Genomic DNA, 23,233 nt, shown 5'->3' on the forward strand with positions numbered 1-23,233 from the left:
AATAAAAGGGCCTGATTTTGAAAGTGGGTGTGTGTTGGAGATGTTGGCATTGTCGTGGTAGGGGGGTAAGTGGAGGTGAACCTGCAGCAGTTTGCTGAGATGAGGTTGGAACCAGGGCCCTACTATCCCGACATGATTACATCGCTGGCGTTTGTCCCTCAGTGTCATTTGTTGATCTTTGAGGTGATGACTTTCTGTACCTGAACGTCGATTATCCGCTGCTTGGCATCGATGGCATCCTGCATGTTGGCATGGTCTTTCCTCAGCTCATCCTCCACCACCATTAACCTGCGGAGAGATGAGGCAAAAAGAGCCGCACAACATCAGCGGAGGGAGGGAGAGAGAGGGCCAACGTTTCAAAGTTTCACGATGTCACGCGTACTGTGAAGAGCTGTTCAAGAAGGAGAGCACTGGTGAGCTTACTAATCGCAAAGGGACTGGCAGGCCAAGGAAGACCTCCACAGCTGGTGACAGAAGAATTCTCACTATAACAAAGGAAATTCCCTTTCTATAATAATGGAAAAACACCTACATCGCTCTATGACTCAGGGAAAGATACAAGAACAGCGGAAAATGAACAACATTGTGAAAGGCCTGGATAGAGTGGATGTGGAGAGGATGTTTCCACTGGTGGGAGAGTCTAGGACCAGAGTCCATAATCTCAGAATAAAAGGACGTTCCTTTAGGAAGATGAGGAGAAATTTCTTCAGTCAGAGGGTGGTGAATCTGTGGAATTCATTGCCACAGACGGCTGTGGAGGCCACAAGTCAGTGGATATTTAGAAGGCAGAGATAGATAGATTCTTGATTAGTGCGGGTATCAGGAGTTACGGGGAGAAGGCAGGAGAATGGGGTTAGGAGGGAGAGATAGATCAGCCGTGATTGAATGGCGGAGTAGACTTGATGGGAGACCCCTTCCACCCCTGCAACGGACTGTTCCAGCTGCTACGGTCAGGCAAACGCCTCCGTTGCCATGCGGTGAGAACGGAGAGGTTGAGAAGGAGTTTCTTCCCAGAGGCAATTCGGACTGTAAACGCCTACCTCACCAGGGACTAACTCTACTGAACGTTTTTTCCTTCCATTATTTATTATGTAAAAGAATAGATTGTGTTTATAATTTGTTTGGTTGTTTTGTTGTTTGTCTTTTGCGCAAAAGTCCGCGAGCATTGCCACTTTCATTTCACTGCACATCTCGTATGTGTATGTGACAAATAAACTTGACTTGACTTGACTTGACTTGATGGGCCGAATGGCCTAATTTTGCTCCCATCACTTTTGAGCTCAGTCGAGGCAGTATTTTAATGCTCTTTCTGGGACTGGCTGGGCAGAGATTACCGCTCCAATTCTCCAATGTTACAATGGTGACCTCTGTTAGAAATCTTTCTCCAATGTGTTTCATTGCTACTGCTGCGAGCGATGTTTGATCGACAATTGGAAGGCTTTAGCAACAAAACGTATTTTCAGAACCCAATCGCAGAGTTATAAATGCCAGGTGGCATTTAGTGGCTGTGTTGCTAAGTATACGTCAGGCTGAGTGAACACTTGCCTTCCCCTTGCAAGTTCCTGCTTTCCCACGCATTTTGGCACCATCCATTAACATATGTTTGTTCTCATATGACAAGACACCATATAACCATATAACAATTACAGCACGGAAACAGGCCATCTCGGCCCTACAAGTCCGTGCCGAACAACTTTTTTTTCCCCTTAGTCCCACCTGCCTGCACTCATACCATAACCCTCCATTCCTTTCTCATCCATATGCCTATCCAATTTATTTTAAATGATACCAATGAAACTGCCTCCACCACTTCCACTGGGAGCTCATTCCACACCGCCACCACTCTCTGCGTAAAGAAGTTCCCCCTCATATTACCCCTAAACTTCTGTCCCTTAATTCTGAAGTCCATATAACCATATAGCAATTACAGCACGGAAACAGGCCATCTCGACCCTTCTAGTCCGTGCCGAACACATAATCTCCCCCTAGTCCCATATACCTGCGCTCAGACCATAACCCTCCATTCCCTTCCCATCCATATAACTATCCAATTTATTTTTAAATGATAAAAACGAACCTGCCTCCACCACCTTCACTGGAAGCTCATTCCACACAGCTACCACTCTCTGAGTAAAGAAGTTCCCCCTCATATTACCCCTAAACTTCAGTCCCTTAATTCTCATGTCTTGTCCCCTTGTTTGAATCTTCCCTACTCTCAGTGGGAAAAGCTTTTCCACGTCAACTCTGTCTATCCCTCTCATCATTTTAAAAACCTCTATCAAGTCCCCCCTTAACCTTCTGCGCTCCAAAGAATAAAGCCCTAACTTGTTCAACCTTTCTCTGTAACTTAGTTCTTCAGATCCTTCTTCAGTTCGACCCGAAATGTTGCCTATATCCTTCGCTCCATAGATACTGCCTCACCCCACTGAGTTTCTCCAGCATTTTTTGTCTACCTTCAATTTCCCAGCATCTGCAGTTCCTTCTTGAGCTGAATAAAATCAACTCTTAAGTTATACATTTGTTAATCTCCAGCATTTAGTGCTTATCACGGGATAAATGTACCGGGAAATTTTCGATGCAAGCATTTTCACGTGCTTGAGGATTAAATTTAGATTTGAAAGAACTGGAAATAAAATAGCTGGTGTTGGTAAAGGTGTGGTTGGAGCTGGAAGTACTCCCACTGGTTCTAACAGATCAAAACATGCAGATTCTATTGTTGGGCTAATTGTAATTCTAGGCCAAACCTATCTGGTGTTTCCCAACTATCCTGTAGAGCCTTGTAAGGGATTCGGAGTAACAAACCATTCATTCAGTGTCATAGAAACATAGAAAATAGGTGCAGGAGTAGGCCATTCGGCCCTTCGAGCCTGCACCGCCATTCAATATGATCATGGCTGATCATCCAACTCAGTATCCTGCACCTGTCTTCTCGCCATACCCCCTGATCCCTTTAGCCACATCTAAACTCCCTCTTAAATATAGCCAATGAACTGTGGCCTCAACTACCCTCTGTGGCAGAGAGTTCCAGAGATTCACCACTCTCTGTGTGAAAAAAGTTCTTCTCATCTCGGTCCTAAAAGATTTCCCCTTTATCCTTAAACTGTGTGTGGCCCCTTGTCCTGGACTTCCCCAACATCGGGAACAATCTTCCTGCATCTAGCCTGTCCAACCCCTTAAGAATTTTGTAAGATTCTATAAGATCCCCCCCCTCAATCTTCTAATTTCTAGCGAGTACAAGCCGAGTCTATCCAGTCTTTCTTCATATGAAAGTCCTGCCATCCCAGGAATCAGTCTGGTGAACCTTCTCTGTACTCCCTCTATGGCAAGAATGTCTTTCCTCAGATTTGGAGTCATAGAGTGATACAGTGTGGAAACAGGCCCTTCGGCCCTACTTGTCCATACCGGCCAACATGTCCCAGCTACACTAGTCCCACCTGCCTGCGTTTGGCCCATATCCCTCCAAACCTGTCCTATCCACGTACCTGTCTAACTGTTTCTGAAACGCTGGGATAGTCCCAGCCTCAACCACCTCCTCTGGCAGCTTGTTCCATTCACCCTCACAGCCCCAGAGACCCGTGTTCGATCCCGGCTACGGGTGCTGCCTGTACGGAGTTTGCACGTTCTCCCCGTGACCTGCGTTGGTTTTCTCTGGGAACTTTGGTTTCCTCCCACACTCCAAAAACGTGCAGGTTTGTAGCTTAATTGGCTTGGGGTGAATGTAAAAATTGTCCCTAGTGTGTGTAGGATAGTGTTAGTGTGCGGGGGTCGCTGGTCGGCACGGACACGTTGGACAGAAGGGCCTGTTTCCATGCTATATCTTTGTTTTGTTTAGAGATACAGCAGGGAAACAGGCCCTTCGGCCCACCGTGTCCGCGCCGACCAGCGATCCCCGCACACTAACACTATCCTACACACGCCAGGGGCAATTTAGATTTACCAAGCCAATTAACCTACAAACCTGCACGTCTTTGGAGAGTGGGAGGAAACTGAAGATCTTGGAGAAAACCCACGCAGGTCACGGGGAGAACGTGCAAACTCCGTACAGACAGCACCCGTAGTCGAAACGTCACCCATTCCTTCTCTCCAGAGATGCTGCCTGTCCCGCTGAGTTACTCCAGCTCTTCACTCCACAGTCTATCTTCAGTGTAAACCAGGATCTGCCATTCCTTCCTACACGGATCTACTGAAGGCTTCATCCTTATAGCCAGTTTGATTGGAACATTAACAATTATGGGCAGTCACGGTGGCGCAGCGGTAGAGTTGCTGCCTTAGAGTGTTTGCAACACCCGGAGATACAGGTTCGATCCCGACTACGGGCGCTGTCTGTACGGAGTTTGCACGTTCTCCCCGTGACCTGCGTGGGTTTTCTCCGAGATCTTCGGTTTCCTCCCACACTCCAAAGACGTGCAGGTTTGTAGGTTAATTGGCTTGAGTTGGGAAAAGGGGAAGTACAACGGGATCTGGGGGTCCTTGTTCATCAGTCTAAGAAAGTAAGGATGCAGGTACAGCAGGCAGTGAAGAAAGCGAATGGCATGTTGGCCTTTATAACAAGAGGAATTGAATATAGGAGCAAAGAGGTCGTTCTGCAGTTGTACAGAGCCCTAGTGAGACCACACCTGGAGTATTGTGTGCAGTTTTGGTCCCCTAATTTGAGGAAGGACATTCTTGCTATTGAGGGAGTGCAGCGTAGGTTTACAAGGTGAATTCCCGGGATGGCGGGACTGTCATGTGCTGAGAGAATGGAGCGGCTGGGCTTGTACACTCTGGAGTTTAGAAGGATGAGAGGAGATCTCATTGAAACATATAAGATTGTTAAGGGTATGGACACACTAGAGGCAGGAAACATGTTCCCGATGTTGGGGAAGTCCAGAACCAGGGGCCACACAGTTTAAGAATAAGGAGTAAGCCATTTAGAATGGAGACGAGGAAACACTTTTTGTGGAATTTTCTGCCTCAGAGTGCGGTGGAGGCCGGTTCTCTGGATGCTTTCAAGAAAGAGCTAGATAGGGCTCTTAAAGATAGCGGAGTCAGGGGATATGGGGAGAAGGCAGGAACGGGGTACTGATTGGGGATGATCAGCCATGATCACATTGAATGGCGGTGCTGGCTCGAAGGGCCGAATGGCCTCCTCCTGCACCTATTGTCTATTGTCTATTGAGTTTATATACTTGGTATAAGTGTAAAATTGTCCCTAGTGTGTGTGTAGGATAGTGTTAGTGTGCGGGGATCGCTGGACAGCACAGACTGGGTGGGCCGAAGGGCCTGTTTCCGCGCTGTAACTCTAAACTAAACTGCACTAAAAACCGGCGTGATTTTTTTTTAGTAACAATAAAAAAAAACATCTCGATTATTCCGTGGGAATTGTTGATCATGAGCGTTCCTGACATCTGCTGCAAAAGTGGAGCCAGCGATGGATGTTTGGCAGAGTATGGCCTGCCTTAGTTTTTCCATGGCAATATTCCATGGTCTTTGCGCAATTATTCATTAAATGGCCAAGTTTGGTCACAGTACTCCCTTCCACGTTCTGGCATCCCAGGGGGCAGGTTATACACACTGCATAAACTTACCGTCACATGGTGCCAACACGCTATATTGTTATAGAAACATAGAAATTAGGTGCAGGAGTAGGCCATTCGGCCCTTCGAGCCTGCACCGCCATTCAATATGATCATGGCTGATCATCCAACTCAGTATCCCGTACCTGCCTTCTCTCCATACCCCCTGATCCCCTTAGCCCACAAGGGCCACATCTAACTCCCTCTTAAATATAGCCAATGAACTGTGGCCTCGACTACCCTCTGTGGCAGAGAGTTCCAGAGATTCACCACTCTCTGTGTGAAAAAATGTTCTTCTCATCTCGGTTTTAAAAGGATTTCCCCCTTATCCTTAAGCTGTGACCCCTTGTCCTGGACTTCCCCAACATCGGGAGCAATCTTCCTGCATCTAGCCTGTCCAACCCCTTAAGAATTTTGTAAGTTTCTATAAGATCTGACCTCACAGTGGGAACCTTTTTGATTCTGCTATGTGGGGATGTTTTATGCTGGACTCTATTGTGTGCTTTTGTTTTTTTGTTTATTTAGTTATGTTGATGTGCGTTTTTTATGATTTTTTATGATTTTTTTAATGTCTTTATGTGGGGGAAGAGGGCACGGTGCGGGGGATACCGTCCTTCAGCCGCTTCCTGGTGAGGACGCGACTATTATCCGAGTCGCGTCCTCGCCCCCCCCACAGCGGCCTTTCCTGCCGGGATCGACCGGAGCTCCAGCAGCGGCGGGCGGGCGGGACAGCGCTGGAACATCGCGGGGCTGGCGATGCCTTACCGGGGGTCGCCGTCTGGAGCCCGGAGTGCTGGACCTGCTGCACCGACATCCTGGAGCTGCGGTTTGCGGAGCTCCCAACGCGGGCGGCGCTGATGGTCCTGCGACTCTGCCCGGCTCGGCCTGCGGACTCGGGAGCTGCGGACTCCGGCAGCGGGAGGCGGCTGATCGGGAGGTCCGGGCCGCTGAGGAGGAGGATGCTCACCGTCGGTGTTCCACCAGCCCGGCGTGAGGGCCTGAACATCGGGCCACCCGGGGTGGCGACTGCGGGTGCTCGGAAGGCCCCGACCACGGATGAACACGGAGGGGAGGCTAGGCTGGACTATGGTGCCATCCTCACCTTGATGCCATTCATGTTATGTTGTGTCGTGGACTTTCTGTGTGTGTGCTTTTTTTTAAATTCTATTTTTTTAAAAATATGTTTTAATATTTATTATTTATTTATTTTTATGATACTGACTGTAAAGGGAAATTCATTTCGTTGTCTCTAATTGAGACAATGAAAATAAATTTGAATACAATACAATGTGTTGTGTTCGTTGATTTATTGTATGGCTGTATGCAAAAACTAATTACAGACCTGGGCCTGACAATAAAGTGTCATTGTATCGTATTGTATAATGCTATAAGTTATATTTCCATATTGTCATAGAGTGATACAGTGTGGAAACAGGCCCTTCGGCCCAACTTGCCCACACCGGCCAACATGTCCCATCTACACTAGTCCCACCTGCCTGCGTTTGGTCCATATCCCTCCAAACCTGTCCTCTCCATGTACCTGTCTAACTGTTCTTTAAACGTTGGGATAGCCCCAGCCTCAACTACCTCCTCTGGCAGCTCGTTCCATACACCCACCGCCCTTTGTGTGAAAAAGTTACCCCTCAGATTCCTATTAAATCTTTTCCCCTTCACCGTGAACCTATATCGCTGTAAGCTCTAATGAAGCATCTCCTCCATTGTCAGAATGAGGCCAAGTGCAAATTGGAGGAACAGCGCTTCATAGAAACATAGAAAATAGGAGGCCATTCGGAGGAGGCCATTCGGCCCTTCGAGCCAGCACCGCCATTCAATATGATCATGGCTGGTCGTCCCCTATCAATAACCCGTGCCTGCCTTCTCCCCATATCCCTTGACTCCACTAGCCCCTAGAGCTCTATCTAACTCTCTCTTAAATCCATCCAGTGACTTGGCCTCCACTGCCCTCTGTGGCAGGGAATTCCACAGATTCACCGCAAACTTGCTAGTGTTGCTGCTAATTCCCTCTTCCAAATCATGAATATATATGGGAAACAGTTGCGGCCCCAACACCGAGCCTTGCGGCACTCCACTCGCCACTGCCTGCCATTCTGCCTGTTCACTACTAGTCTCAGCCTCAGGTTTTGCTTGGCAGCTTATAATATTTTGGTTTCAATATTGATTTCTCTAACTTCAAGTAACCCCCTTGCATCCCCTCTCTCTCCGTCTCTCCCCCACCGTAGTCGACACTAGTTTCACAGTCGCCTTGTTGAGTCTCATTGTCTGTGACTCGTTTTCACCCAGCACATGGTGAACAATGGCCTGTTTTTTTTGTCATCATTACTTTTTTGCATATCTTCCATTTGTTTGTTCTGTATCTCTCTGCATCACCATCTATATCTCTCGTTTCCCTCTCCCCCAACTCTCAGTCTGACCTCCGTTGCCATGTGGTGAGAACGGAGAGGTTGAGAAGGAGTTTCTTCCCAGAGGCAATTCGGACTGTAAACGCCTATCTCACCAGGGACTAACTCTACTGAACGCTTTTCCTTCCATTATTTATTATGTAAAAGAATATGTGTGTTATGATTGTGTTTATAATTTGTTTGGTTGTTTTGTTGTTTGTCTTTTGCACAAAAGTCCGCGAGCATTGCCACTTTCATTTCACTGCACATCTCGTATGTGTATGTGACAAATAAACTTGACTTGACTTGAACCGAAACATATAACCATATAACAATTACAGCACGGAAACAGGCCATCTCGACCCTTCTAGTCCGTGCCGAACACATAATCTCCCCATGTCCCATATACCTGCGCTCAGACCATAACCCTCCATTCCCTTCCCATCCATATAACTATCCAATTTATTTTTAAATGATAAAAACGAACCTGCCTCCACCACCTTCACTGGAAGCTCATTCCACACAGCTACCACTCTCTGAGTAAAGAAGTTCCCCCTCATGTTACCCCTAAACTTCAGTCCCTTAATTCTCATGTCATGTCCCCTTGTTTGAATCTTCCCTACTCTCAGTGGGAAAAGCTTTTCCACGTCAACTCTGTCTATCCCTCTCATCATTTTAAAAACCTCTATCAAGTCCCCCCTTAACCTTCTGCGCTCCAAAGAATAAAGCCCTAACTTGTTCAACCTTTCTCTGTAACTTAGTTGCTGAAACCCAGGCAACATTCTAGTAAATCTCCTCTGTACTCTCTCTATTTTGTTGACATCCTTCCTATAATTGGGCGACCAAAATTGTACACCATACTCCAGAATTGGCCTCACCAATGCCTTGTACAATTTTAACATTACATCCCAACTTCTATACTCAATTTTTCCTTCCATTATTCCAAAAACATCACCCATTCCTTTCCCCAGAGATGCTGCCTGTCCCGCTGTTACTCAATTTTTTTTGTCTATATCTTAAGCTATATCGAAGGTTTACTTGTGCTTGTGCCAATAATTCAGTTACAATCTAAATGAAGCCTAAATCTAGCAACTGATCCAGTTGTAAAATCATTTGTTATTCCAAAGATAGACACAAAAAACTGGAGTAACTCAGCGGGACAGGCAGCATCTCTGGAGAGAAGGAATGGGTGACGTTTCGGGTCGGGACAACTTCTGCAGATCGAGAGTCAGGGTGGAGGGAGACACAGAGATAAGGAAGCGTAAGGTGTGATAAGGAGAATCAAAGGGGACAACCTGTTGTCTGCAGTATTGTGTACAGTTTGGGTCTCCTAATTTGAGGAAGGACATCCTTGTGATTGAGGCAGTGCAGCGTAGGATCATGAGATTGATCCCTGGGATGGCGGGACTGTCATATGAGGAAAGATTGAAAAGACTAGGCTTGTATTCACTGGAGTTTAGAAGGATGAGGGGGATCTTATAGAAACATGTAAAATTATAAAAGGACTGGACAAGCTAGATGCAGGAAAAATGTTCCCAATGTTGGGCGAGTCCAGAACCAGGGGCCACACAGTCTTAGAATAAAGGGGAGGTCAATTAAGACTGAAGTGAGAAAAAACTTTTTCACCCAGAGAGTTGTGAATATATGGAATTCCCTGCCACAGGGGCAGTGGAGGCCAAATCACTGGATGGATTTAAGAGAAAGTTAGATAGAGCTCTAGGGGCTAGTGGAATCAAGGGATATGGGGAGAAGGCAGGCACGGGTTATTGATAGGGGACGATCAGCCATGATCACAATGAATGGCGGTGCTGCCTCGAAGGGCCGAATGGCCTCCTCCTGCACCTATAGTCTATGTTTCTATGTTTAACTTGTGGACTGGGTGATAAGAAGCGGTGACCAGCAGATGGCGGTACCTTGAGCCCCTGAACTCCTCAATATCACAATCAGTTCTATCAGTCTGAAGAAGGGTCTCGACCCGAAACGTTACCCATTCCTTCTCTCCAGAGATGCTGCCTGTCCCGCTGAGTTACTCCAGCATTTTGCGTCAAACCTCAATATCTCTGTCAGGGCTGAGAACATTACCATCTGGTTCGGGAATTGCTCTGCCAAGGACAAGAAGGCTCTGCAGAGAGTAGTGCGTTCAGCCGAACGCACTATGGGAACTTCACTCACCCCCCTGCAGGAACTATACAACAGAAGGTGCAACTCCAGAGCAAACAAAATCATGAGAGACCCCTTCCACCCCTGCAACGGACTGTTCCAGCTGCTACGGTCAGGCAAACGCCTCCGTTGCCATGCAGTGAGAACGGAGAGGTTGAGAAGGAGTTTCTTCCCAGAGGCAATTCGGACTGTAAACGCCTATCTCACCAGGGACTAACTCTACAGAACGTTTTTCCTTCCATTATTTATTATGTAAAAGAATATGTGTGTTATGATTGTGTTTATAATTTGTTTGGTTGTTTTGTTGTTTGTCTTTTGCACAAAAGTCCGCGAGCATTGCCACTTTCATTTCACTGCACATCTCGTATGTGTATGTGACAAATAAACTTGACTTGACTTGACTTGACTTGACTTGACTTGAAACATAGGGTCAGAAATTGGGAAAGGTTTTGTAGCCAGGTTTAGGAACATTCCCCATGAGATAAACTCGGGCAAGTCGACTTGAGGAGATGCAAGTACATTAGTTAACAAACAACACTTAAGGACCACTTTCCATTCCTGCCTGAGGAAGGGTCTCGACCGGAAACATCACCCATTCCTTCTCACCAGCGATAGAAACATAGACAATAGGTGCAGGAGTAGGACACTCAGCGCTTCGAGCCAGCACCGCCATTCAATATGATCATGGCTAATCATCCACAATCATCCACAACCTGCCTTCTCCCCCTATCCCTTGACTCCATTAGCCCTAAGAGCTAAATCTAACTCTCTCTTGAAAACATCCAGTGAATTGGCCTCCACTGCCTTCTGTGGCAGAGAATTCCGCAGAGTAGAGGCCATTCGGCCCTTCGAGCCTGCACCGCCATTCAATATGATCATGGCTGATCATCCAACTCAGTATCCCGTACCTGCCTTCTCTCCATACCCTCTGATCCCCTTGGCCACAAGGGCCACATCTAACTCCCTCTTAAATATAGCCAATGAACTGGCCTCAACTACCCTCTGTGGCAGAGAGTTCCAGAGATTCACCACTCTCTGTGTGAAAAAAGTTCTCCTCATCTCGGTTTTAAAGGATTTCCCCCTTATCCTTAAGCTGTGACCCCTTGTCCTGGACTTCCCCAACATCGGGAACAATCTTCCTGCATCTAGCCTGTCCAACCCCTTAAGAATTTTGTAAGTTTCTATAAGATCCCCTCTCAATCTCTTAAATTCTAGAGAGTATAAACCAAGTCTATCCAGTCTTTCTTCATAAGACAGTCCTGACATCCCAGGAAGCAGTCTGGTGAACCGTCTCTGCACTCCCTCTATGGCAATAATGTCCTTCCTCAGATTTGGAGACCAAAACTGTACGCAATACTCCAGGTGTGGTCTCACCAAGACCCTGTACAACTGCAGTAGAACCTCCCTGCTCCTATACTCAAATCCTCTTCCTATGAAAGCTATGAAAGCCAACATACCACCTCTTGCTATGAAAGCCAACATACCGTGCAATGAGCTTCCAGTGGAAGTGGTGGAGGCAGGTTCATTGGTATCATTTAAAAATAAATTGGATAGGCATATGGATGAGAAGGGAATGGAGGGTTATGGTATGAGTGCAGGCAGGTGGGACTAAGGGGAAAAAAAAGTTGTTCGGCACAGACTTGTAGGGCCGAGATGGCCTGTTTCCGTGCTGTAATTGTTATATGGTTATCTCGGAGAAAACCCACGCAGGTCACGGGGAGAACGTGCAAACTCCGTACAGACAGCACTCGTGGTCGGTATCGAACCTGGGTCCCCGGCGCTGCATTCGCTGTAAGGCAGCAACTCTACCGCTGCACCACCGTGACCGCCCAGTGTGGGAGGGGCCGGCCTCCACCACCTACCTATTGATGATGCCTTTGATCTGGCCGTCCTTTTCCTCCTGTTGCCGGCGGAGACGGGTCTCGCTCTCGTCCAGACGGGACTGGTATTCCCGCAGGATCTTCCCCGTCTGCTCCTCCTGCGACATGAGCCGCCGCTCGTACTCCTCCAGCTTGCGGTTGGACATCTGCAGCCGCTCCTTCAGGGAGAGTATCTCCTCCTCGTACTGAGTCTGTTGACGATATGCCATTTATTGTCACTATACATGTACAGTGAAACTGAAAGCTGCTCGTACTCAGTGCATACATATAATTTAGCACAAAAAACAAGAGACAGAAAAACAAAAAACAGAAGGGAGATGGGGGAGGGGGGGGGGGGATAGGTGAACAATTCTGCGGCGCTATATACATATATACAGATGGAAGTCCGGGTGTTGGGCTGTGTAGTCAGTGCATGTGTGAATTTGAATTTATAGTAGATATAATTCTCGGAAAGCAGCTATTCCTGAGTCTGTTTGTCCTGGATTTGATGCACCTATAGCGCCTTCCAGAGGGCAGCAGGTCGAACAGTCCAAACGCAGGATGGGAGCTGTCTTTGATGATCTTCTTTGCCCTGCTAAGGCAGCGGGAGGTGTAGATGTCCATCAGGGAGGGGAGAGGGCAGCCAATGATCCTCTGCGCTGTCCTGGTTACCCTCTGAAGCCTCTCCCTGTCTGCCATGGTGCAGCTGCCATACCATGCTGTAATGCAGTATGTCAGCAGGCTCTCGATGGACGAGCGGTAGAAGGTCAGCAGCAGGTTAGAGTCCAGGTTGTGCTTCCTGAGGACCCTCAGGAAGTGCAGCCGCTGCTGAGCCTTCTTGATGACCGCTGTCGTGTTGTCCGTCCAGGAGATGTCAGCAGCGATATGGACACCGAGAAACCGGAAGGTGTTGACCCTCTACACACACTCGCCGTTGCCCCTGCATGTATACGGGGGGAGGCAGGGGAGACCGATTACACGTAACCAGCGTATGTAGCGACCCGCGGGCTGCCCCACCATCACCACGGAACCATCCCCACCCCGACTGTCCCCTCGACCCGAGTGGAATTCTCCGCCACAGAAGGCAGTGGAGGCCAATTCACTGGATGTTTTCAAGAGAGGGTTAAGGGCCTGTCCCACTTGGGCAACATTTGCGTGTCATTTACGTGCCCGTGATAGAAACATAGAAACATAGAAACATAGAAATTAGGTGCAGGAGTAGGCCATTCGGCCATTCGAGAGTCAAGAGTCAAGAGAGTCAAGAGTCAATTCAATTGTCATTTGGACCCCTGGAGGTCCAAACGAAATGCCGTTTCTGCAGCCATACATTACACACAAATAGCCTGCACCGCCATTCAATATGATCATGGCTGATCATCCAACTCAGTATCCCGTACCTGCCTTCTCTCCATACCCCCTGATCCCCTTAGCCACAAGGGCCACATCTAACTCCCTCTTAAATATAGCCAATGAACTGTGTGGCCTCGACTACCCTCTGTGGCAGAGAGTTCCAGAGATTCACCACTCTCTGTGTGAAAAAAGTTCTTCTCATCTCGGTTTTAAAGGATTTCTCCCCTTTATCCTTAAGCTGTGACCCCTTGTCCTGGACTTCCCCAACATCGGGAACAATCTTCCTGCATCTAGTCTGTCCAACCCCTTAAGAATTTTGTAAGTTTCTAGAAGATCCCCTCTCAATCTCCTAAATTCTAGAGAGTATAAACCAAGTCTATCCAGTCTTTCTTCATAAGACAGTCCTGACATCCCAGGAATCAGTCTGGTGAACCGTCTCTGCACTCCCTCTATGGCAATAATGTCCTTCCTCAGATTTGGAGACCAAAACTGTACGCAATACTCCAGGTGTGGTCTCACCAAGACCCTGTACAACTGCAGTAGAACCTCCCTGCTCCTATACTCAAATCCTTTTGCAATGAAAGCTAACATACCATTCGCTTTCTTTACTGCCTGCTGCACCTGCATGCCTACCTTCAATGACTGGTGTACCATGACACCCAGGTCTCGCTGCATCTCCCCCTTTCCCAATCGGCCACCATTTAGATAATAATGGCGTGATGGCGTGCATTACGCACGCATGGTGCATAGTGACATAGGCAGTGATGCGTGGTCGCGCACAGCGCCCCATGTGAATCCCAAAATCCTGGGGCGCTGTGCCCGACCACGCATCACTGCCTATGTCTATTGGTGAGACCACACCTGGAGTATTGCGTACAGTTTTGGTCTCCAAATCTGAGGAAGGACATTATTGCCATAGAGGGAGTGCAGAGATGGTTCACCAGACTGATTCCTGGGATGTCAGGACTGTCTTATGAAGAAAGACTGGATAGACTTGGTTTATACTCTCTAGAATTTAGGAGATTGAGAGGGGATCTTATAGAAACTTACAAAATTCTTAAGGGGTTGGACAGGCTAGATGCAGGAAGATTGTTCCCGATGTTGGGGAAGTCCAGGACAAGGGGTCACAGCTTAAGGATAAGGGGGAAATCCTTTAAAACCGAGATGAGGAGAACTTTTTTCACACAGAGAGTGGTGAATCTCTGGAACTCTCTGCCACAGAGGGTAGCTGCGACCCGACCTGACCCCGGGGATTTGGAGGCTCCAACCGCAGGTCTGGTGGACAGTGACACCGGGAGCCCGCGGGTCCCTGCTGGGAGACCGCTTTTTGGGGCTTCCGCAACGGCGACTTCTCCCGCCCGAGTCGCGGGGTCAAGGATGACCTGGAGCGGGGCCTGACATCACCGCCCGGCGCGGCTTCAACGGCTGCGGGACTTTGCCAGCGCCCAACAACAAGACCCGGAGCGCGGCCTTGCATCGCCCGGCGCGGCGTTAATGGCCGCGGGACAATTGTTATCGCCCGCTGGGGGCTCTGACTCTGACTCTGACATCGGGGGGAGACGGGAGTGCAGGGGAGAGATACGTTTTTTTGCCTTCCATCACAGCGAGGTGGAGATGCGCTGTGATGGATGTCTGTGTAAATTGTGTTGTGCCTTGGGTCTTTTTTATCTTGTATGTATGACTGTAGAAACAACATTTCACTTGAGCCTCTATGAGGTTCAAGTGACAAATAAATTGTATTGTATTGTATTGTATTGGATGCTGGGATGTAAAACAATAATAATAACATTGAGTATAGAAGTTGGGATGTAAAGTTAAAATTGTACAAGGCATTGGTGAGGCCAATTCTGGAGTATGGGGTACAATTTTGGTCGCCTAATTATAGGAAGGATGTCAACAAAATAGAGAGAGTACAGAGGAGATTTACTAGAATGTTGCCTGGGTTTCAACAACTAAGTTACAGAGAAAGGTTGAACAAGTTAGGGCTTTATTCTTTGGAGCGCAGAAGGTTAAGGAGGGACTTGATAGAGGTTTTTAAAATGATGAGAGGGATAGACAGAGTTGGCGTGGACAAGCTTTTCCCACTGAGAGTAGGGAAGATTCAAACAAGGGGACATGACATGAGAATTAAGGGACTGAAGTTTAGGGGTAACATGAGGGGGAACTTCTTTACTCAGAGAGTGGTAGCTGTGTGGAATGAGCTTCCAGTGAAGGTGGTGGAGGCAGGTTCGTTTTTATCATTTAAAAATAAATTGGATAGTTATATGGATGGGAAGGGAATGGAGGGTTATGGTCTGAGCGCAGGTATATGGGACTAGGGGAGATGATGTGTTCGGCACGGACTAGAAGGGTCGAGATGGCCTGTTTCCGTGCTGTAATTGTTATATGGTTATATGGTATGTATGACTGCAGAAACAACATTTCACTTGAGCCTCTATGAGGTTCAAGTGACAAATAAATTGTATTGTATTGTATTGTATTGTAACCTACGTCATTCTGGCGACAACCTACGTCAAGCTACGCTCATTGGCGCCAAACCCAGTCGTCGAAAATTTGTCAACGTGTTGAAAAGTTAGCGGCAACCAGAAAGACGCTACGACTCTTGCGCGACTGAGGAGACGACTCAGGGCGACCACCAGCGACACAAACCGAGTCGCCGGTGGTGGTGTGGAGAAATCGCCTAAGTTGGACAGGCCCATTACTTGTCGAGCCGCCGACAACCCCTCGCCAACACCGTCCCGTTTTCACCTTGCTCTCATCCATGGATTTGGAGTATTCCCGCAGTTTGTACTCTTCCCGTTCCAGGTGCGAGCTCTCGATGTCGGCGGAGAGGTGGGTCATGTTGGTCACCCAGGCGACTGTCCGCTCAGACGGGGTGACGGGGTGCAGCGTGGATGGGGAGTGGGAGGCCTGGTGGGGGGGAACAGAATAGACAGTAGTCACAAATAACATCAGCAGTCTGAAGCAATATGAAATGCACTTTACACATCCTAGCTCAATATCCCCATCGTTGTCTAATGCATTTCGTTGTCTCTGTACTGTACACTGACAATGACAATTAAAATTGAATCTGAATCGACAGAACGACCAACCGACCGACTTACGACACCATATAACAATAACAATTACAGCACGGAAACAGGCCATCTCGACCCTTCTAGTCCGTGCCGAACACATAATCTCCCCTAGTCCCATATACCTGCGCTCAGACCATAACCCTCCATTCCCTTCCCATCCATATAACTATCCAATTTATTTTTAAAATGATACCAATGAACCTGCCTCCGCCACACCTTCACTGGAAGCTCATTCGACACAGCTACCACTCTCTGAGTAAAGAAGTTCCCCCTCATGTTACCCCTAAACTTCAGTCCCTTAATTCTCATGTCATGTCCCCTTGTTTGAATCTTCCCTACTCTCAGTGGGAAAAGCTTTTCCACGTCAACTCTGTCTATCCCTCTCATCATTTTAAAAACCTCTATCAAGTCCCCCCTTAACCTTCTGCGCTCCAATGAATAAAGCCCTAACTTGTTCAACCTTTCTCTGTAACTTAGTTGCTGAAACCCAGGCAACGTATAGGGATTGTCCCTAGAGTGTAGGATGGAACTAGTGTACGGGGTGATTGTAGGTCGGGGTGGACCTGGTGGGCTGAAGGGCCTGTTTCCACACTGTATCTCTAAACTAATCAGCAATTTTTTCCCCTCGTACACAAGTCTAACAGTGGATTGAACCCGGATCAAGGCAGCAACTCTACTGCTGCACCACCTTAATATGGCATCTGCTGTTACCTCCCACACACAGAGTCCAATCAAAGACAGTCCGACGCTCCCCGATGAGGTAGATAGTAGTTCAGAACCATTTCACAATGGCAGGCAGTGACTAGTGGGGTACCGCAAGGCTCAGTACTGGGACCCCAGCTATTTACAATATATATTAATGATCTGGATGAGGGAATTGAAGGCAATATCTCCAAGTTTGCGGATGACACTAAGCTGGGGGGCAGTGTTAGGTGTGAGGAGGATGCTAGGAGACTGCAAGGTGTCTTGGATAGGCTGGGTGAGTGGGCAAATGTTTGGCAGATGCAGTATAATGTGGATAAATGTGAGGTTATCCATTTTGGTGGCAAAAACGGGAAAGCAGACTATTATCTAAATGGTGGCCGATTGGGAAAGGGGGAGATGCAGCGAGACCTGGGTGTCATGGTACACCAGTCATTGAAGGTAGGCATGCAGGTGCAGCAGGCAGTGAAGAAAGCGAATGGTATGTTAGCTTTCATTGCAAAAGGATTTGAGTATAGGAGCAGGGAGGTTCTACTGCAGTTGTACAGGGTCTTGGTGAGACCACACCTGGAGTATTGCGTGCAGTTTTGGTCTCCAAATCTGAGGAAGGACATTATTGCCATAGAGGGAGTGCAGAGAAGGTTCACCAGACTGATTCCTGGGATGTCAGGACTGTCTTATGAAGAAAGACTGGATAGACTTGGTTTATACTCTCTAGAATTTAGGAGATTGAGAGGGGATCTTATAGAAACTTACAAAATTCTTAAGGGGTTGGACAGGCTAGATGCAGGAAGATTGTTCCCGATGTTGGGGAAGTCCAGGACAAGGGGTCACAGCTTAAGGATAAGGGGGAAATCCTTTAAAAAACCGAGATGAGGAGAACTTTTTTTCACACAGAGAGTGGTGAATCTCTGGAACTCTCTGCCACAGAGGGTAGTTGAGGCCAGTTCATTGGCTATATTTAAGAGGGAGTTAGATGTGGCCCTTGTGGCTAAGGGGATCAGAGGGTATGGAGAGAAGGCAAGTACGGGATACTGAGTTGGATGATCAGCCATGATCATATTGAATGGCGGTGCAGGCTCGAAGGGCCGAATGGCCTACTCCTGCATCTAATTTCTATGTTTCTATGTTTCTATAACGGATCTCTCTCTCTCTCTCTCTCGGTTCAGTGGACTTGTATTCACTGGAATTTGGAAGGATGAGAGGGTATCTTATAGAAACATATAAAATTCTTAAAGGATTGGACAGGCTAGATGTAGGAAAAATGTTCCCAATGTTGGGGAAGTCCAGAACCAGGGGCCACACACAGTTGAAGAATAAGGGGACGGCCATTTAAGACTGAGATGAGGAAAAACTTTTTCACCCAGAGAGTTGTGAATCTGTGGAATTCTCTGCCACAGAGGGCAGTGGAGGCCAATTCACTGGATGTTTTGAAGAGGGAGTTAGATTTAGCTCTTATGGGCTAATGGGATTAAGGGATATGGGGAGAAAGCAGGAACGGGGAACAGATTGGAACGGAGGTGGAACGTGTTTCTAGCTTCAGGTTCCTGGGAGTCAACATCTCCGATGACCTCTCTTGGACCCACAATACCTCTACTCTGATCAAGAAGGCTCATCAGCGTCTCTTCTTCCTGAGGAGACTGAAGAAGGTCCATCTGTCTCCTCAGATCCTGGTGAACTTCTACCGCTGCACCATCGAGAGCATCCTTACCAACTGCATCACAGTATGGTATGGCAACTGCTCTGTCTCCGACCGGAAGGCATTGCAGAGGGTGGTGAAAATTGCCCAACGCATCACCGGTTCCTCGCTCCCCTCCATTGAGTCTGTCCAAAGCAAGCGCTGTCTGCGGAGGGCGCTCAGCATCGCCAAGGACTGCTCTCACCCCCACCATGGACTGTTTACCCTCCTACCATCCGGGAGGCGCTACAGGTCTCTCCGTTGCCGAACCAGCAGGTCGAGGAACAGCTTCTTTCCGGCGGCTGTCACTCTACTCAACAACGTACCTCGGTGACTGCCAATCACCACCCCCCCCCCGGACACTTATTATTATTGATTCAAATCGTTTGCTATGTCGCTCTTCCAGGGAGATGCTAAATGCATTTTGTTGTCTCTGTACTGTACACTGACAATGACAATTACAATTGAATCTGAATCTGAATCTGAATCTGAGATTGTGGATGATCAGCCATGAGTATGGTAGTGAGGTCGACCAATTGACCAAATGGTGCCAAGGAACTGATTGTGGACTTTGGAAGGGTTAGGATAGGGACACAGAGAGAGTTAGATACAGCTCTTGGGGCTAACGGAATCAAGGGATATGGGGAGAAGGCAGGAACGGGGTACTGATTGGGGATGATCAGCCGTGATCATATTGCTGGCTCGAAGGGCTCCTGTGGGGTGGGAGATTGCAAACTTCACGTGGTCCGTCCTGTTTCGATGAATGCAATCAATCAATCAAGTAAGGTCAAATAGAACAAGTTGTCGTACAACTTTAGGCTGTGCACGGCATACGCAAGTGGAAGAAGCCTACTTCTGTGCCTATTAGTCTCTGCTTTCTATGATAACAGTTCCTTCCATAGAAACATAGAAATTAGGTGCAGGAGTAGGCCATTCGGCCCTTCGAGCCTGCTCCGCCATTCAATATGATCATGGCTGATCATCCAACTCAGTATCCCGTACCTGCCTTCTCTCTATACCCCCTGATCCCCTTAGCCACAAGAGCCACATCTAACTCCCTCTTAAATATAGCCAATGAACTGTGGCCTCAACTACCTTCTGTGGCAGAGAGTTCCAGAGATTCACCACTCTCTGTGTGAAAAAAGTTCTTCTCATCTCGGTCCTACAGGATTTCCCCTTTATCCTTAAGCTGTGACCCCTTGTCCTGGACTTCCCTAACATCGGGAACAATCTTCCTGCATCTAGCCTGTCCAACCCCTTAAGAATTTTGTACGTTTCTATAAGATCCCCTCTCAATCTTCTAAATTCTAGCGAGTACAAACCAAGTCTATCCAGTCTTTCTTCATAAAACAGTCCTGACATCCCAGGAATCAGTCTGGTGAACCGTCTCTGCACTCCCTCGATGGCAAGAATGTCTTTCCTCAGATTAGGGGAACAAAACTGTATGCAATACTCCAGGTGTGGTCTCACCAAGACCCTGTACAACTGCAGTAGAACCTCCCTGCTCCTATACTCAAATCCTTTTGTAATGAAAGCTAACATACCATTCGCTTTCTTTACTGCCTGCTGCACCTTCATGCCTACCTTCAATGACTGGTGTACCATGACACCCAGGTCTCGCTGCATCTCCCCCTTTCCCAATCGGCCACCATTTAGATAATAATCTGCTTTCCCGTTTTTGCCACCAAAATGGATAACCTCACATTTATCCACATTAAACTGCATCTGCCAAACATTTGCCCACTCACCCAGCCTATCCAAGTCACCCTGCAGTCTCCTAGCATCCTCCTCACACCTAACACGGCCCCCCAGCTTAGTGTCATCCGCAAACTTGGAGATATTGCCTTCAATTCCCTCATCCAGATCATTAATATATATTGTAAATAGCTGGGGTCCCAGCACTGAGCCTTGCGGTGCCCCACTAGTCACTGCCTGCCATTGTGAAAAGGACCCATTTACTCCCACTCTTTGCTTCCTGTTTGCCAGCCAGTTCTCTACCCACATCAATACTGAACCCCCAATGCCGTGTACAACTGCAGTAGAACCTCCCTGCTCCTATTCAGATTCAGATTCAGATTCAATTTTAATTGTCATTGTCAGTGTACAGGGTCTTGGTGAGACCACACCTGGAGTATTGCGTACAGTTTTGGTCTCCAAATCTGAGGGAGGACATTATTGCCATAGAGGGAGTGCAGAGACGGTTCACCAGACTAATTCCTGGGATGTCAGGACTGTCTTATGAAGAAAGACTGGATAGACTTGCTTTATACTCTCTAGAATTTAGGAGATTGAGAGGGGATCTTATAGAAACTTACAAAGTTCTTAAGGGGTTGGACAGGCTAGATGCAGGAAGATTGTTCCCGATGTTGGGGAAGTCCAGGACAAGGGGTCACAGCTTAAGGATAAGGGGGGAAATCCTTTAAAACCGAGATGAGAAGAACTTTTTTCACACAGAGAGTGGTGAATCTCTGGAACTCTCTGCCGCAGAGGGTAGTCGAGGCCACAGTTCATTGGCTATATTTAAGAGGGAGTTAGATGTGGCCCTTGTGGCTAAGGGGATCAGAGGGTATGGAGAGAAGGCAGGTACGGGATACTGAGTTGGATGATCAGCCATGATCATATTGAATGGCGGTGCAGGCTCGAAGGGCCGAATGGCTTCTACTCCTGCACCTAATTTCTATGTTTCTATGTGTACAGTACAGAGACAACGAAATGTATTCTAGCGAGTACAAGCCGAAAGTTGTCTAGGCCTGGCCCGGCCTCGTACCTGTTTGTTGATGGCAGATTTGGGGGCTGGTGCATCGGTCTTGGCCATGATGGACTGTTGCCGGACCTTGGCGGGGTGGGCCGGCTCAGCGGGCGACTGGAGCAGGTTGGCGCTGGGCGGCCGTGGTCGCTGGGCGGCGCTGACCGTCAGCTGCTGGGTCTTGCCCCGGACGAGGGGCGGTGGCGGGGGCGGCGGCGGCTGGTCAATGCGCCGCTGCGGCCCGATGTTGGTGGGCGGCGTGGACAACATGTGCTGGAGGTTGTCGGTCAGTGACAGCTGCCGCCGGCTGAACTCGCTGTTCTGCCGGGCGAACTCGTCGCTGTAGCTGTGGCTGTGGAAGATCTGCTTGTTGGCCGACAGGTCCTCGCTCTTGCTGTAGCCGTGGTAACCCAGCAGGCCGGCCCCAGGGTCGGCCGGCGTACGCAGGCTGGCCGGCCCGTCCGACGTCATGTTGAAGAGCGGGTTCTGGAAGGACAGGGGGACCCTCAGCTGCCCGTGCAAGCTGTCCGTGGTGATCCCCATCTGCCCAAGCCTCAGGCCCCCAGACACGCTGGAACCACTGCCCTGGGACAGCCGGCTAGGCCTGAGGCCTACTGTGGTGCCGATAGAGGCCTGGCTGCTGTTCAACATGTCCCCGACGGTCTGTAGGTTGCTGATGCTGTTTATGCTCCTGCTGTCTTGCAGGTCCATCATGGAAATACTCTTGTTGGTGGTCATCATCTTGGGGTCGGGCTCCGTGATGTCCGAGCTGCTGGTGCAGTACGCTGGCGAGGAGCGCGCCAGGGGGGGCCGTGTCACGTAGAACACGTCCTTCCCCTTCTCCTTGGTCGGGGACGGAAGCCTCGTCATGTCGATAGAGCTGTGGACGGACGCAGAGAGACAAGTCAGTTTCATCGTCATCGTTTGGCTGAACACCTCCGCTCAGTCCGCCCAAACCAACCTGATCTCCCGGTTGCCAAACACTTCAACTCCCCCTCCCATTCCCACACTGACCTCTCTGTCCTGGGCCTCCTCCACTGTCAGAGTGAGGCCCAGCGCTAATTGGAGGAACAGCACCTCATATTTCACTTGGGGCAGCTTACACCCCAGCGGTATGAACATTGACTTCTCCAACTTCAAGTAGCCCTTGATTTCACTCTCTCTCCATCCCCTCCCCCTCACCCAAGTCTACATACCAGCTTCAAAGTCGTCTTGTAGAGTCTCATTGTCAGTAACTGGTTTTCACCCAGCACACAGTTAACAATGTCCTGTTTCCTTTCTCATCATTAATTTTTTTGCATATCTTTCATTTGTTCTATATTTCTCCACATCACCATCTATATCATGGTACACCAGTCATTGAAGGTAGGCATGCAGGTGCAGCAGGCAGTAAAGAAAGCGAATGGTATGTTAGCTTTCATTGCAAAAGGATTTGAGTATAGGAGCAGGGAGGTTCTACTGCAGTTGTACAGGGTCTTGGTGAGACCACACCTGGAGTATTGCGTACAGTTTTGGTCTCCAAATCTGAGGAAGGACATTATTGCCATAGAGAGAGTGCAGAGACGGTTCACCAGACTGATTCCTGGGATGTCAGGACTGTCTTATGAAGAAAGACTGGATAGACTTGGTTTATACTCTCTAGAATTTAGGAGATTGAGAGGGGATCTTGTAGAAACTTACAAAATTCTTAAGGGGTTGGACAGGCTA

The 23,233-nt window shown here is 48.4% G+C and overlaps 1 protein-coding gene across 2 annotated transcripts in view; it reads right to left on the reverse strand.

Annotated features, from left to right (window-relative positions):
• The window catches only part of syngap1a (synaptic Ras GTPase activating protein 1a), a 115,064-nt gene that overhangs the window by 26,965 nt on the left and 64,866 nt on the right, over positions 1-23,233 (reverse strand). For both annotated transcript variants that reach the window (XM_055630259.1, XM_055630260.1), the window contains exons 9-12: positions 21,548-22,406; positions 16,072-16,233; positions 11,977-12,185; positions 201-288 (exon numbers count right to left, since the gene is read on the reverse strand). In XM_055630259.1, the coding sequence (XP_055486234.1) occupies positions 201-288; positions 11,977-12,185; positions 16,072-16,233; positions 21,548-22,406 (1,318 nt within the window). The remainder of the gene's footprint in view (positions 1-200; positions 289-11,976; positions 12,186-16,071; positions 16,234-21,547; positions 22,407-23,233) is intronic.

Source organism: Leucoraja erinacea, unplaced genomic scaffold (assembly GCF_028641065.1).
Source record: "Leucoraja erinacea ecotype New England unplaced genomic scaffold, Leri_hhj_1 Leri_294S, whole genome shotgun sequence".
Taxonomy (NCBI): Eukaryota; Metazoa; Chordata; class Chondrichthyes; order Rajiformes; family Rajidae; genus Leucoraja; species Leucoraja erinaceus.